At 32.4% G+C, this 16,434-nt stretch overlaps 1 protein-coding gene and 1 long non-coding RNA gene across 7 annotated transcripts in view; one reads left to right on the plus strand and one right to left on the minus strand.

Annotated features, from left to right (window-relative positions):
* The window catches only part of LOC139495128 (endothelin-converting enzyme homolog), a 52,808-nt gene extending 50,632 nt beyond the window's left edge, over positions 1 to 2,176 (plus strand). For all 6 annotated transcript variants that reach the window (XM_071283282.1, XM_071283280.1, XM_071283286.1 and 3 more), the window contains one exon: positions 290 to 2,176. In XM_071283282.1, coding sequence (XP_071139383.1) covers positions 290 to 389 — 100 coding nt within the window. In that variant the 3' untranslated portion in view covers positions 390 to 2,176. The remainder of the gene's footprint in view (positions 1 to 289) is intronic.
* Positions 2,177 to 7,313: 5,137 nt separating this feature from the next.
* On the minus strand, positions 7,314 to 10,336 carry LOC139495129 (uncharacterized). The gene is made up of 2 exons (XR_011657264.1): positions 9,683 to 10,336; positions 7,314 to 7,883 (listed from the first exon to the last, which is right to left on the minus strand). It is a non-coding gene; the product is annotated as an uncharacterized lncRNA (long non-coding RNA).
* Positions 10,337 to 16,434: the final 6,098 nt, after the last annotated feature.

Consider the following 16,434-nt stretch of genomic DNA (forward strand, 5'->3'; position numbering starts at 1 on the left):
GAATCATGTCAATATATTCAAATTGAGACACTATCAAAATCTTGAACGTTTATACAATTTAAGCGGACACCACAGACGCTGGTACAATTTTAAAATTTCCAAACACGGCTCAGATTACAAAGATATGCCAAATAAAAATAGTTATTTGCTATGTGAACTGGCACAACTCTAAATTTCCAAAGGTTGTGACAGTTTAGATGTGATAACTGCATGGAGGGCAGTCTATCCGGTGACAAAGGTGTTTATTGAATTTGACTAGCCAATTCGTACATTTAATATTTATTTTCAGGCCCAATGGTATAGCAGTCAACTCTCCGGCATTTTCTAAAGCCTTCAATTGTCCCAAAGGGTCTCCAATGAATCCTGATCACAGATGTGAAATATGGTAACCATAGCAACCGTAACTGGAAACCATGACCTCTGGATTGGTGCTACCAGCATGTCTTCCTAACTTTTCAACATTTTGTAACTGCTACTTCATACATTATGTATTTGGTTTTTGTGTTCGCTGTACTGTAACATGTATATGAATGCTATACTTTGTAAGTGTTTTGGGTGTCTTTTTTGAAAAAATGTGAGAGAGATGCCAAATTGTATTAAAATCCAACAAGTAAGAAATATATAAATCAATATGACAAAAGAAAAATGCCAAAATTATTTTAAAATGCCAAATGGGTAAAAAATACATGTCTGCTTGTACTTGCAAGCTGGCCTTATGTTAGCTACATTTATTGTATCATAGATTTTTGTAAGATATTTCACAAATTATTTGTGGTAGTTTCAAAGCATCCATGCCATTTGGATTTAGCTCAACTATACCTTATTTTTATATTTTTATTGAAAAATAGAGGGGTCTTATTGAAATAATGAGGGAAATTATAAATTACTTTATCTATTTATTTTAAAACATGCATGGCTTATTTGTTTTTAAACATTAAACTACCAACAATCAATATTTGAACACATTTCATGATCTGATAGAAGTAACACGCATTTGATAGCTCACTTTTTGAAAAAAAATTTATCATCATGCAATTATTTTTCTTTTTTCAAATTTTTTATAATATAGAAAAGAAAACGAAGATAAAATTCTTAAAAGTTATAGGTATGGAATTTCCAGCCATCTTTTGTATTTTTATAATGAAAGTTAAACTTTGTAGAGTAGGCAGAATTTTTTCATTACTGAAATTCTTGAGGTGGTACCCAACACTTTCACTAAAATTAATTTGGCTCGTTTAATTTATAAAACTTTGACAAATTATTTACTTTGACCCTTTTACAAAAATATCAAAAAATCAAAAAATTTGAACCAAGCGTTTTATCAGAAAAATTACACTGGTTATATAGCAGTTTGACAAACACTAATTTTGATCATTGTGAAGCTTTATATTGCCTTCACAAGGCAACATAACTAAAACGTTTAGCTGACATTACAGAGTTATCTCCCTGTAGTGTTAGGTACCACCTTAATGGAACATTCAATTGTTTTTGTTCAAGTTTGTGAAGAATAAAAAGTACCATTTATGAGACATTCCTTATATATAACGCATAATATTGTTATTTTGTAAGAATTGTTTTTCTTTATTGAGATTATTATTGTAAATTGATTTTTTATTCTGCAGGGTAACCATGGTGATGTTTTATTCATGCATTGAAAAATCATCTTCACATTCTTGCAGGTATATTTTTATGCAATTCACTCATTGTTTTATGCATTCATTTGTACAAGGAATGTATATAATTAGCCATGCATTATAAAAAATATGAAAATTTTGTCACCTTGGGTTGGTTTAAAGGTAGACATATAGATTTAGGATATAGAAAAAAAAAGTATTGTTTAAAAGGGAGACATTAATTTGAGATTATTTTTCATTTAGATTTGTTGCCATGAGAACACAGATTTGTATTTCAAATCAGTTTATGTTAGTTCAAAAGGTAGATCAAAATTTGAGATTATTTTTCATTTAAGTTTGTTGCCATATGAACAAAGATTTGCATAGTGGGAAATGTGTATTATTTAAGGTTGTGACTGAGATTATCATGTGACTTGGTTGTTATTATAATGACAATGTGATATTGTTCATATTATGCATTGTTCTGTTTTTATTTTTTGGTTTATGGAGAGAAATCCTATTTAGTGCCTTTCTTTTTTTTAATAAAAGAAATTTATTCTTTATTTATAGTTATGTTTTTTGTATCGCACATTTAGATAATGGATAAGTCCACATAGATGCCTCTGATAGACTTATATGTCAAATAAAACAAACAAGATTTAGTTGTATTATACATTTTTATATGACCGCAAAAAAATTTTGGGATAGTATAATGGTATGATGTAGTTGTTGTCTGGCAGTGCGTTGTCCGAAGACACATTTGGTGTCTGAACAATAACTTTAGTTTAAGCGAATGAATCTCTATGAAATTTAATAAGAAGGTTCAATACCTAAAAAGGAAGGTTGGGATTGATTTTGGTGATAATGGTCCTTACTAGTTTGGAATTAGGGGCCAAAAAGGGGCAAAAAAAAAGAATTTTTCTACTTTAAGGATATTTACTTGTGTATAAGTATTTCAATTGCTCTAAAATTGTACCACAATGTTTAATACCACAAGTAGACGGTTTGGATTCATTTTGGGTTATGGTGCCAACAATTTAGGTATTAAGGTGGCTCGGCCCTTTACCAATGCGCATATTTTAACGCATGTTTCTTACGACGAGTGCCTTGGAAACGGTCGCTTTAAGGGGTCTTCTCAAAAATAGCTTTGACGACCTTGGAACGCGGGCGTGTATGAAAGCACCCTTGACGATGTAAACAAGTGAGGCTAAACGTTCTTCAAAACAGGAAATACGAACGGTCAGAAATTCACAGTGCTTTCTTCATTTTTCGCATAAAAGTTTAAAAGGAGAAAAATATACATGATTTAAGCATAACATTAAAAAAAAGAATATATAAATACTGACAAAGTCACATGTATGACGTCGACGGTATTTGGTGCCGCTTCGCTCCCAAAACGCATTCTCATCTTACACGGTCGCCTCTTGGGTCCGTTCGTACCATATTTTGAATTCACTTAGATACCAGTTGAATTAAATGATGTCGTGGATATTTATTTTTGAAAATGTTTTGCCAATGACGCAATGATTAACTGTAAACAAATGATAGCGATGTAAACAACTTCATGTTATCGTACAGCTTTCAAAAACAGGTAAACTTGTGACCCGTATCAGAGACATATATGTGTATATATGTCTCTGCCCGTATAATATGGTTTAAAACATCGGGGCGGGTTTGTTATCATGATATAATCCGTTTGGCGTTTTATAACAGTTTGTTTCCGTCATAAATATATTTAAAACTTGAAATATCTTTATTTCCAAGTATTTTTAGAAGTTTATTCCCGAGTATGCGATATATTTTTCCACTGCAAAATTTTGATAATTATAGTTATACCAAAACAAATTTGAACATGCCAATTTTCTAACAGACTTAATACTTAACATTTTCATTTAAAGATATGTTTACCTGCACAAAAATCATCTGATATTTTTTCTCGTATCACAATTCCATGATTTCCGGAACACTAGACTTAGTCCTATAATCTAAGACATCGGGACCAATGTTTTCTATTTTTATGATACTTTTCTATTACTTATTTTGTGAATTGTTATTTTGTTGATTTGCAATATTTCTGTTGTATCTATCAATATGTCAACCGAGTTCATATTAAAAAAAAAGAAATATCAGCATTAAAACTAAAATAATTGAATCAGAGCACTGAATGTTATTAAAATAGACTAATGGATCCAGCAACGATCAATCGGGCGGATCCAGCCATTCTAAAAGGGGGTTCCCAACCCAGGACAAAAAGGGGGTGTTCCAACTATATTTCCCCATTCAAAGGCATTGATCGTCCAAAAAAGGGGGGAACCCGGAACCCTCCCCCTGGATCCATCACTGTCAAAAGTAACCGGGACTGGCCTAGTATTCCGACCTTATATATCGGTCTATGATATAATTCCTAAATACTGCATGCTTTGCGGAGAACCGCAAAACTTTTGGTTTCACCATGTCGAGATTTTGCTAGGACATACACCCGCAGCGTGCCGGGCAGTCTCAAACACTACTAAAGACTTTATATATAAAAAAAAATCTATACTACTACTAGGTTCAGGAAAAGTTTGGATTGTAATTTAAAAGCTAAGCCCTGAAGAACGCTATATTAGCCCAGCTGTATTAGCCGGTGATGTTGGCAAACTTTAACTTTAATCTTAATTTTTGAAATGCTTTTTTAAAAGGTAAGCCAATAAGAAAAGTTTTCTTGATTAAAACAAATGATCACAAATATAGTTGAGTGATGTCAATGCGGCAAAAATGTGAATGACAATTTTGTTTGTGAACACTGATTTGATCTTACCGTGGCAAAGAAATGCATAGACGTTACGCGCGATGTTCTTACCTCATTGGAAAATCGGTGTAGTTTGCAAGATGCAAGTCCAAAATATTTAATTTTGTGATATCATATTCATTGCTATTGTACGCATTTGAAAAAAAAATGTTTTTTTAAAATAAAAAACAAAAGAAAAAAATAATTGTTGAAACAATGTTTTATGCTGCATGCGACAAGCTTCAGTTTTAAAAAACGGCTATTTTTAGGCTGTCCCGCGTAACATATTTCATTTATTGTAACCACTAAACTGTGATTTTCGTCTAAAGTATTTAATATTTTGAAAAACGTTTTTTCCATTTTTTAACAAAAAGGTTCCTTCAGTTTTTTATGCATTTTTTATGACGTTATGATGACTTCATAGAAAAAATAAAGTGTTCCATACAACAAGGGCAAATCTGTCCCACGGGAAAAAAAAATTGGTATTCCAGATTTGAGAATCAAAAACATTTATCTAATATGGAAAAAAGATTTGTATTTGTATTTACTTCATCAATGTTAATTTGCTTAATTTTATGAATTTAAAGACAAATATCCTGAAAAATGATATATGGTTATTTATGAGCAATTTTTCAAAGGCTTACAAGGTTGTCGCACCGCAAAAAAAAAACGTAAAAACGAACTCAACTCAAATTTACGTCAAGTGTTTGCTTATCAGAGCTCTTATAATGGTAGAATTTTATGATTTTTTAAAATGTTATTTTTCTTAATTTTTCAAAAATCTAAAGTACATCAATTTTCGATAAGTAGTTAAAACGCACCGTCGATTTTGCGGAGTCTTACAAGAATGTCGCACATGCTTAAAACCAACGTTTCAGTCGAAGTTTTGGTTTGAACGTTACGTAATATTCACGACGTTGTGTTACGCTTACATGTACGAACATCGCGCGTAACGTCATAGCATAACTAATCATCGATCTATACGTGATGATAAAAGGAGATAATGTTTTTTTTTATTTATAATATTGAATTTTAAATTTGAACTTTGGTGGATAGTTGTTTCATTGGCAATCATACCACATCTGCTTATTTTCATATCGTATGGTTAACATAGAAATATGACTAATCTGACAGATGACCCCTTGATTATACAGGGTGTTCAAACAGCTGGATGTATACATACGAAGCCTCGTAGGGTAAAAAGGGGGAATTTTGCCTACACATGCACCAAGCGTAATTGTCCATTCATTTTTTTTTTATGGCAGTCCATATATCTAGCTCCCGTCTTACTTTGCATAACTTTCATAATTGATACTTATCTGCATGTTCTCATCCGTATTATGCTTGAAATACTTGCCAGTGATCATTCAGTATGCACAACTTTAATTTTCATTATGTGCAGTCATATAAAAATCGTAATTTCTGGGACTTTTATTTGTTTGACTCTGTGGTATATCAGTTTATAGTAATTGTTGAAGTCCGTACGGGGACATAATTGTTATCTTCTATGTAAATTGGTCTCTGGTGAAGTCGCCTCATAAACAATGACACCCCATCTTCCTATTTTTATACCCTACGCAAGGAAGTGGCGCAGGGTATAACATTTTTGACCCGTCCGTCCGTCCATCAGCCAGTCTATCAGTCCTGTTTCTTGTCATCACAACTCCTCTCAAACCGCCCAACAAAATTTCAGGAAACCTTTTTAGATAATAAGGACATACTATGCAGATGTGCATATCGACAGGAAATTACGATTCAAACTTTTTCTAGGAGTTATGCCCCTTTGAACTTATTTGCTTCAATATACTACTGCAAGTTTGTCATCGCATCTCCTCTCAAACCGCACAATAGAATTTTATGAAACCTTTTTAGATAAGGACATACTATTTAGATATACATATTTTTTTACTAGGAGTAAGGCCCCTTTGAACCTATTTGCTTCAATATACTACTGCAACAGTTTGTCTTTGCATCTCCTCTCAAACCGCACAACAGAATTTCATAAAACCTTTTTAGATAATAAGGACATACCATGTAGATGTGCATATCGACAGGAAATTACGAATTATTTTTCTAGGAGTTATGCCCCTTTGAACTTATTTGCTGCAGTATACTACTGCAAACAGTTTGTCATCGAAACTCCTCTGAAACCACACATTCAACAGAATTTCATGAAACTTTGTAGATAATAAGGACATACTATGTAGATGTGCATATCGACAGGAAATTATCGTGATTTAATTTTTTTTCCTTATTAATATACCATTTTTTTTTCTTAGTTATTTTATTTCTCTAGTGGCAATGTGGGGACTGACTGCCAAAGCGGGGTTGGCTTCAGTTATTTGCAATATAATCCACCAATGAGCCCCCACCCTATGTCGGACTCTGTAACAATCATCCCATCAACCAAATATTTTGAAACATATTTAGAATTCAAGAAACAAACAAGTCCATGAAAATGAGGTTAAGTTCAGATAAACCCTGCAAGACAGACATATTTGTTATTCATTTATTATTTTGTACATAAATCACCCATTAGTTTTCTCATTTTAAATGTTTTAAATTGTTCATTTATCATTTCGAGACCTTTAAAACCAACTATGCAGAATATGTTTTACTCATTGTTGAAGTCCATATGGTGACCTACAGGTATAGTTATTTCTGTGTTATTTGGTCTCTTGTGTCTCATTTACAATCATATCACATCCTCTCATTTGATATTTTAATTTGTGATAAGACATTTAATAATCATTTCATACACCAAATATACATGAAGATGACCTACTGATTACACAATATTGACTACTACATGTACCTATTAGTATTTATTATTTTTGAGTACATGTCCGACATGCTGACGACGGACAGTCAATGGTATACCATAATATGTCCTAAAAACTGGCGTAAAAAAAAAAGGCTCAACTAAATCAAATTTTTGAAACGTGATTGATTTTATTCCTCTAATATCTATGAGATCAAATTTATAAAACATCTATTAATATAATTAATTTCAATGTACTAGTATACATGTAAGAATTGTTGCCATTTATACATCATGTACATGTACAATCATTAGCTGATCAGCTCTATATTTTCTTTATTTTTATTCTCCTTCACTGTTTTATTTATAAGAGTAGACTCATATATATGATCTGTATTCATCATTGGGACAGGTAGCTATATACATAGGTGAAGTAGGTCCTTTTGATTTGATTTTTTTAAAGGATTTTGACAGCACTAAAGCATATACATGTAGTTCCAATTTGTAGTTGATCTTAGCTCCTTAAGTGGATTGTGGCAACATATATTGCATATATACATGTAGAATGTTGTTCTTAAGTTTCAGCACTTTACGCATAGTTTCCGGTTGCAAGACTAGAATATGATACTGGCTTCTCATGAAATTCTGTCAGTTCTTTGCCAATAGTTTCCAAGTAAAGTTGAACATTCCAAGCTCACTCTTTCCATTTGCAATGTACATGTACAAATGTACTTGCAGCCTGAAATAAAATATCAGAGTAATTCTGTCAGAAAATCAACAATTATTGACATTCAAAAGCATATAGATGTAGACTAGTTCATAATGGTAATGTGTCCATGGGACACAGAATGATGAGCAGCCGCTTGCATATAAAGGATGAAAAGGGTGACACCACCCAAATTTGTACTTGATCTGAGTGTTGTTGTAGTAAGCATTGCATATAAGTTTCAGAACATTTGGATGAAGCAAACTTGTGTTAAAGAAAGGAACAAAATTTCAGCATTTTTTTAATTTGTAAAGGGGCATAACTCTAGAAAAGTAAAAGCGACCCCACCAAAAATTCAAACTTCATGTGTGTTTGTTGGTACAATGTAGTAAGCATATATATATGCATTAATTGTGTATTAGTTTCATAACATTGGTAGAGGCAAACTGAAGTTGGAGAACAGAAACCAAATTTGGGAGGTACATGCAAGTTTGATAAGACTGACAATGCAAAAAAATGGTCTAAATTAATATGTGTTTATTTGATAATAGGTTCGTTTTCATTTATTTTTGTTTTCCCTTGAGAACACATAAAATATTTTTTTATAATTTAATTTGGTTGAATATACATGTATATCGAATTTCTGAACAGAAAATAATGAAAATGAGACACAAAAAAAATATAACCAAAAAATAAACCTGTGATAATACTGCTTCTATTGGTACCAGGATGCTTAAAATCAATCCAAAATAAATTTTTTTGAAAAAATGTATACACCTATAGTTGTTAATGTCTGTGTCATTTTGGTCTTTTGTGGATAGTTGTCTCATTGGCAATCGTACCACATCTTCTTTTTTATATTATATACAATATATACATGTATATATGAACAGCTAAAAATCTCAAGTGACAAATACTTATGGCCGCATTCTGTACATGTTTAACCCTGATACTTCTATTACTAGACCTTAAGACATTTTTGTATACCTAACAGAATTAGGGGGGGGGGGGTTAATGGTAAACAAATTGTGATTGATAAAGATGAATCCTTCGTTTGCCTCCTACTGTAGGGTTTATCATTTACAAGTTAGGTCAATTATATCATAATCTCAAGAAAATAAAGAAGTCAATCAAACCCCAGACCTTAATAGAGGGGTGGACAGGGGTAAGGAGACAGGGGAATGAGGGATCAGGGAAAAGGAGGTATCTTTGAAATATATTTTGTCTTGGGGCAAGGAGATGGAAGAATTGAAGTAAAAAAGGGGGGGATTTTAGAGTAAAATGGGAAGGGAAATATAGTTGGGGTCAAGGAGTAGAAACTGTCCCGATGAACCGAAGTTATGGGGTACCCCACATACATATGACCCTAGTCCGAGATTTCTCTGACGTCCAACGGCTGTTTTGGCAGACAAGCTGGGGCTAATCTCGGACTAATTTGAACCTAACTTGGCTACGAAATAAGTTATTAAAAATGATGATTAAAAAAGACTAATTCATTGACACTAACCATTGCTAACGGTAGCGTAAAAATGACAGTAGATGTCATCCCTTCCTCTTCGGAAGATTGCACACGGATATTTTGCAAAACTGGCCAGACATGTTTACAACTTGTCTGTAAAAGGTAAAATAAACACATAAATAAGATACCAGCTATAACGATCTATAATATTAAACATGGAACAGAAATTGAGCCGTGCAAGGTTTCAGCCGCATTGATTTTCAACAGTAGCGAGTATTTTGAGACAACCCCCAAGTTTGTATTTTTCGTTATACTGATAACATTTGGCTGCCTAATATATCGAAATCTATGTTTTCTTATGTAATAACTCTACCTTCATCGTTGTATATTCGCCACAATGTCTGTTATGCATGTACATGGTCGTATTCATCAATATAGTATGCTGCTCGGCAATGGCGACCTTGAAATTCCTCTGGTCCGATAATGGCGCCAAATTAGAGGGAAGCAACTCGCGCCAGACAAAATTACCGTATTTCACCAAAATAATCAAAATTTCACTTTTTGATAACAAACAGTAATACGATAACCACATTTATATTCAGCAATCGTTTATTGATATAATTACAAACATTATTTTATTAAAGCCATCAATAAAGAATTCACAATTAAGTAATTAATGGAGTGCAATGAAATCAGACCTTATGGGGTAGAGGGGTTAAACAAAAGCTCGTAACTTTTTTAAAAGCCTGGTGACCCCCATTTTATTTTACCTTAAAATGTTCGAAAAGTTCATAGCTTTGACATATCTGTTTTTAAAAAAAATCTACCGGGGAAATTTTACGAAAAATCGATTAAACCAATATTTTTTGCCTTAAACTAAAATTAGAAAATGCAAAATTTAGACATTAATCTGAAAATAAAAGGATTTTTAAGTCAAAAACAACCAAGGGAAAGGTTTACATTTCAAATTCTAATGTTTTTTCACATAAAAATCATACTGACTTGGTTTTAAAAGTCTTTGAATTTGATGTAAGGGAGCTACCATTTGATTTTTATGGGGGGGGGGGCTAGGATGAAAAATTTTGTCCTGCTTTTTTTTTTAGTTGTAATCGCTGTCCTGCCTTTTTATTTTTTACTCTATTTGGTCCTGCCTTTTTTTTTACTAGTTTATCCTGACTTTTTTTACACAAATTGTCATCCTGCCTTTTTTTTTTACCAAGTTGCTCATCCTGCCTTTTTTTTTTACTCAAAACTCCTGTCCTGCCTAATTTTTTCAAATTTCATCCTAGCCCCCCCCATAAAAATCAAATGGTAGCTCCCTAACGGTTATTGTTGGAAGGGTGGGCATGTTTGGAAATAGGGTCAAAATCGCACATTTCGCTTCAATTTGAGGAGAAAACGAGCCAGGTGACCCCCTTTTTTCTTTGCATTTTTGGATTCAGCATAAAAAAATCTACAGAATATGTGAAAATAAAAAAATTCTACCGGGGGTCACTATTAGGGTGAGCCACCTTAAGGGCCAAAAAGGGACCAAAAACTAGCATTTTTGTAGTTTCTTGACAATAACTTGTGTGTAAGTATATGGATCTCTCTTACATTGTTCCACAAGGTTCCATATCACAAAAAGAAGGCTGGGATTGAGTTTCCTGGTAATTACCCAATTCCTGGGGTGATTGGGGACCAAAAACAAGCAAAATTTCTGGTTTCCAGACAATAACTCGTGTTTAGGAATATGGATCTTTCAAAAATCGTACGACAAGGTTCCATACTTCAAAGGAAAAGCTGGGTTTGAGCGTGGGGTAATTGCTGCAATGGGGGATTCAAAAAGTTTGGGGGGGGTTCAAATTTTTTTTTTCAAAATTTTTCAAATTTCAAATTTTTTATTTTTTCAAGAAGAATCTTTAATTGCACAGTATTGTGCAATATATTTGTAATATCTTGACATTTATTTTGTGTCAGAAACCTATTCTATGTAATTTTTTTTTTATCACAATCCAAATTCAGACAGAATCAAGCTTGAAAATTGTGTCCGAATTTGCCACAGCTGTTCAGGGTTCAACCTCTGCGGTCGTATCAGCTAAGCATTTTATTCCAGTTTTATTAACACAGTTGCTCAAAAGGAATCAATCTATCCTCAGACTATTCAAGACTGGAATGCTCTAACCACTAATACTGCCATGGTTCAGAGTCGTGATCGTTAAAGAGTCTTTTATTTCATTCCTGTGGATTCATATATTTTCATTTTTTATACGCCCGTCAAAATTTTGACGAGACATATTATGGTATACAAATGTCCGGTGTCTGTCCGTCTGTCTGTCTGAACATGTATCTACTATCGTTGGTAGGGCATAAAAGATTGTGTCCAGATTGTGTATACAACTAAACTGGACTCTTATAGAGTGGTAGGTTACAGGTTCTATCTTTAGATGTAAGGACTTAAAAATAGACAATTGCTGCTTTCCATCAACCATGGGGCATTAAGAGTAAGTAATGCCAGAGTTAGAAAAAGTGTACCAGTTAGAAAAAGTGTACCAGTAGATCAAGACACAGTATACTGAAATACTCAAACGTTTACTTAAAGCAGAGACAATATAAAAAGAAGATGTGGTATGATTGCCAATGAGATAACTATCCACAAAAGACCAAAATGACACAGACATTAACAACTATAGGTCACTGTACGGCTTTCAACAATGAGCAAAGCCAACAAGTATACATCTGTCAATACCAAAAGTCAGTGGCTATTTTGTCGGTTACACAAAATAGTCACTTTTTAATTAGTGCTAATTTCATAAAGAGTTGTGCTATTTTGTTAGTCTTTACTCAGATTTTACAGTAATTTAATTACGAAAAGAAAGAAATGTAGAATCATATAATATGTAACAACAGAAACATTACAATTGGGTGATACAGACGATTACTTTGTCTAGATTAAACAATTTGTAAGAATGGTTGGCTGGAGTTGCTTTAGTTGATTTGGTAAAAATGACATTGACTGTCAATACAGCCCTTGCATGGTCTGTTTTGGTCAAATACATATCTTAGCAATATAAAATATAGGCTGACCAAACAAAAAAAGGTCAATACAAAAATTGATGAAACAAAAATGTTAAAAGTAAATACGGATGCAAAACATTGTTTTGTATGGTATAAGGGTGGGTTGAGATCTCAAAAAACATGTTTAACCTCGCCACATTTTTGCGCCTGTCCTCAGTCATGAGCCTCTGGCCTTTGTTAGTCTTGTATGATTTTTAATTTTAGATTCTTGTGTATAATTTGGAGTTTAGTATGGCATCCATTATCATTGAACTAGTATAGATATTTGTTAATAGGGCCTGTTGAAGGACGCCTCTGGGTGTGGAAATTTCTCGCTGCATTGAAGACTTATTGGTGACCTTTTACTGTTGTCTGTTCTATGGTCGGGTTGTTGTCTCTTTGACACATCTCCCATTCCCATGCTCAATTTTATTCATTGGGTGTTGACAACCTAAAAATGAGGAATATGAAAGCCATGATGTATGATGGTCCCTGGGTATTATGGTAATGTTTATGACAAAGTTTTTGCATGGCTTACTGTTGTTTTATCATGCCATATCTTCCCTTTGAATGTTACTATGTGTACTAGCAGTTTTGGCAAAATCTGCACAGAAGCCTAGAGGAAATTTGTCAATTGTTGACCATTTAATTTCATGGTTCACCAATACCTACAAATTCCATGGAAATAGTTGACCAACGAATAATACTGAATCCACAGTAAATTACTTTATATAAGGCCAAATAAAAATATATGTGTGGTTCCAGTTACCCTACCGTCCCTACTTTTTTGTCTTAAAAATACCCTACCCCAAAGACTTTATTGTCATTTTTCATCCACCACTGTTAAAAGTCAGAATGTTGCTCCCATAGACTCAATGTACAAAAAAAACATAAAATAAAAAAAATCCCTACCTACCTACCGGGGTACCCTAACTTATTTTTAGTTGTAACTGGAACCACACATACTATTTTATTTGGCCTAAGGCAATACAAGAAACAGCTTTAAATAAAATACAGACAACACATTTTATTATATACAGGTGAAGTAACAAATAATAGTACAACTTCTTAATGGTTAAAATAACATTGTAAAACATGATTTTCATCTCATAAAATAATCTCTTCTGGTCAACTTAATGCTATGGTAAAAAATATCTATTATTATTATACCTTACATATATTTCAAACAATTATATTGGGTAAAACGTTATCATGTGACATGGAATAATTCAGTTAATTTTCCTTCGATTGCAAGGAAGAACAAATAACCCTAAAAATTTACACCAGCCTTGCACCCTCAATAAAATAATCTTCTTGTGTTGACACCTTTTCAACGGGCCATAATTTTATATTGTTTTTTAAAGAAGGAGTCTTGGACCAAAATCTGAACATATTTTCTAGGCAGTTTCAACATGCAAGACGTAAATAAAAAAAAACATTGAGGGTATATAAATAAGACACAGCCAAACAAAAAATATGTGAATTATATTCACCAGGCTAAATAATAGAGAAAACATAACAAATAATCAAAAACTCCCTTCAATTAACTATTGCAGTACTTCCTTGGAAACTTTTTCAAAGGGATACAACCAGAAATTCTATTTCTAACTTTTAGACACAGAACACCGGTAGAGGGTAAAATTAAATTTTAGCTTTTATTTTGTATAAATCAAATACAGAATTAAAACGGTATCAAGGATTTCATAACTTTTTGAGACATCATAGATCAGCAATAATTTACAAGCTAAGAATGCACCAAATATACATTGTGTATATCTAAATTAATAGGAATTTTAAAGTTATATTTTTTCAAAACATATATTTTCTGTCTTTGAATAACATATCTAGTTTCTTTTTTTAGGACTAATTATTTATAGAATGACTCTTTAAGATGTGATTTGGAAAATATAAGGAACGGACAGATTTTGTTGTAACCATGTCAAAAGGTATAGTCATAGTAAAGTAAAACAGAAAATAAATCGGCCTTGTTAATCAACAAACAGGTTGATGTTTAAAGATACAATTTGAAAGGTGAAATAAGAAAAGAAACCTTAAGGGTGTACTTAGGTGAGGTTTTGGAATCTGTGTCAAATGTTTGGACTCCTTGGTGCTTTTCTATACAATACAATGTAAAATATTTTGTCCCATAACACCCATTTATTTTTTCATATAAGACTTATTAGCTCATGAATGGTCATTTACCAAAATTTTAGAAGATTCTTGATTTTCTTTCTTTTGTTTTGAGACCCAATAATACCAATGCAAATATAAGGTAAAAGTCCGAGTCAGCCTTTTCCTGCCACATTTTAAATCTCAAACATCTTGAAAAGGAGGTCCATGACCTATCAATATTTTTAGCTTATTTTAATCCTTAATTGATGCTCTACCAGCTTATAGTATCAATTTTAACTTCTTAATTTATTAATTTTCACCTAACCTCAAAATGTACATCCTTAAATTTTAAGCCTATTTTCTACATGTTCTCCTTACAGTAAGTCTTATTTTATCAAGTATTGTGGATTCATTATTATTCGTTGGATATCAATTTTTCGTGGCTTTGGTGAGTATAGGTGAACCACGAAATTAAATGTTCAACGAATAAAATGTTTTCAATGCACGGATTCGGCAAAATCATGAAATCAATTATCCACGAAAACATGCAAGTTTCCTTAAGGTGGTACCCAACACTTTAACTAAAATTAATTTGGCTAGTTTAATTTTCATAAAAGTTTGACAAAGTATTTACTTTGACCCTTTGACAAAAACATCAAAGTTTCAAAAAATTTGAACCAACCGTTTTATCAGAAAAATTACACCGGTTATATAGCAGTTTGACAAACACTTATTTTGATCATTGAGAAGCTTAATATTCCCTTAACAACATAACGTAATTAAAACGTTTAGCTTATTTTACAGAGTTACCTCCCTGTAGTGTTAGGTACCACCTTAATCCACAAAAAGTAGTACCCACGAAAAAAAATGAATCCACAGTAACAATTATTAAGTAGGAAACACTACAAACTATTCAAAAACTTCGTTCAAATTTGATTGTCTTCTGTATAATTAATTTAATTTTAATTTTGGCACCAATATGAGACTATGATTGTCCTTTTCACTTCATAAAACTTTTATTTTAAAAATTTCTAACACTAACAAATGTGAAAATGTACATTAAAATTTATATTTACAATAATCAGAATTTTAACTATTAAGTAGTGCATATGATTAGAGCATATACAGGGTTCTCGCTTAGGCAAGTCCATGAGTCCTGGACTCATCAAAATCTGTCTGGACTCACCATTTTCAAAACTGGTGAGTCCACAGATGCATCAAGATTAAAATATTTTGTATAAACTGAACACAGTTAAACACAAATATGAAATATCATCATTTTACAGCAAAAGTTAAAAGTAATCTGAATTTAATGTCATTCTATTGCTCTGTTAGACTAAAATATTACATTATATTACAATAAAATAACTTCTTCTTGCTGTTAGACTCACTGAGGCCAAAAATGACAAGTCCCTGGACTCACCCATAAATCCTTAGCAAGAACCGTGATATATAGTTGTGTGTTAAATGGTTATTTGGCAATTTTTTCTTCCTACATATAATAATCTATAATAAACTAACTTTAACCCTACACCTAAGCCTATAACTATATCTATCAAACTCTTACACAAGCCCTAACCCTTAACCTAAAACAACCCCTGACCTACTAGGTATTGCTTATTGTTAAGTGAACCCTAATCTGACATCATAGATGCCATTTTAAAGTTTGAATTTAGCAAGAATCTATAGGATATATTTGTCAACTAAAACATCTGTTTAACAGTACATATTTCTTAATTAATTCATACACATACAATATGCTTTCAGCACTTGCTTTCATATACTTTTGACACAACTATCACCATGGCTACAACTTGTTCTTCTTTCACAATGGTTATTGAATTTGTTAGGATATATCACAATAGTAAGTTTTTCTGTACATATGTTGTATTTCTTCCACCAATAAATAGACTCTAAAAATCCCATCCCTGTCACAATTGTTATGTCTGAGGATTTATACTTATAAATAGACTCTAA

The sequence above is a fragment of the Mytilus edulis genome, chromosome 11 (genome assembly GCF_963676685.1).
Source record: "Mytilus edulis chromosome 11, xbMytEdul2.2, whole genome shotgun sequence".
Classification (NCBI taxonomy): Eukaryota; Metazoa; Mollusca; class Bivalvia; order Mytilida; family Mytilidae; genus Mytilus; species Mytilus edulis.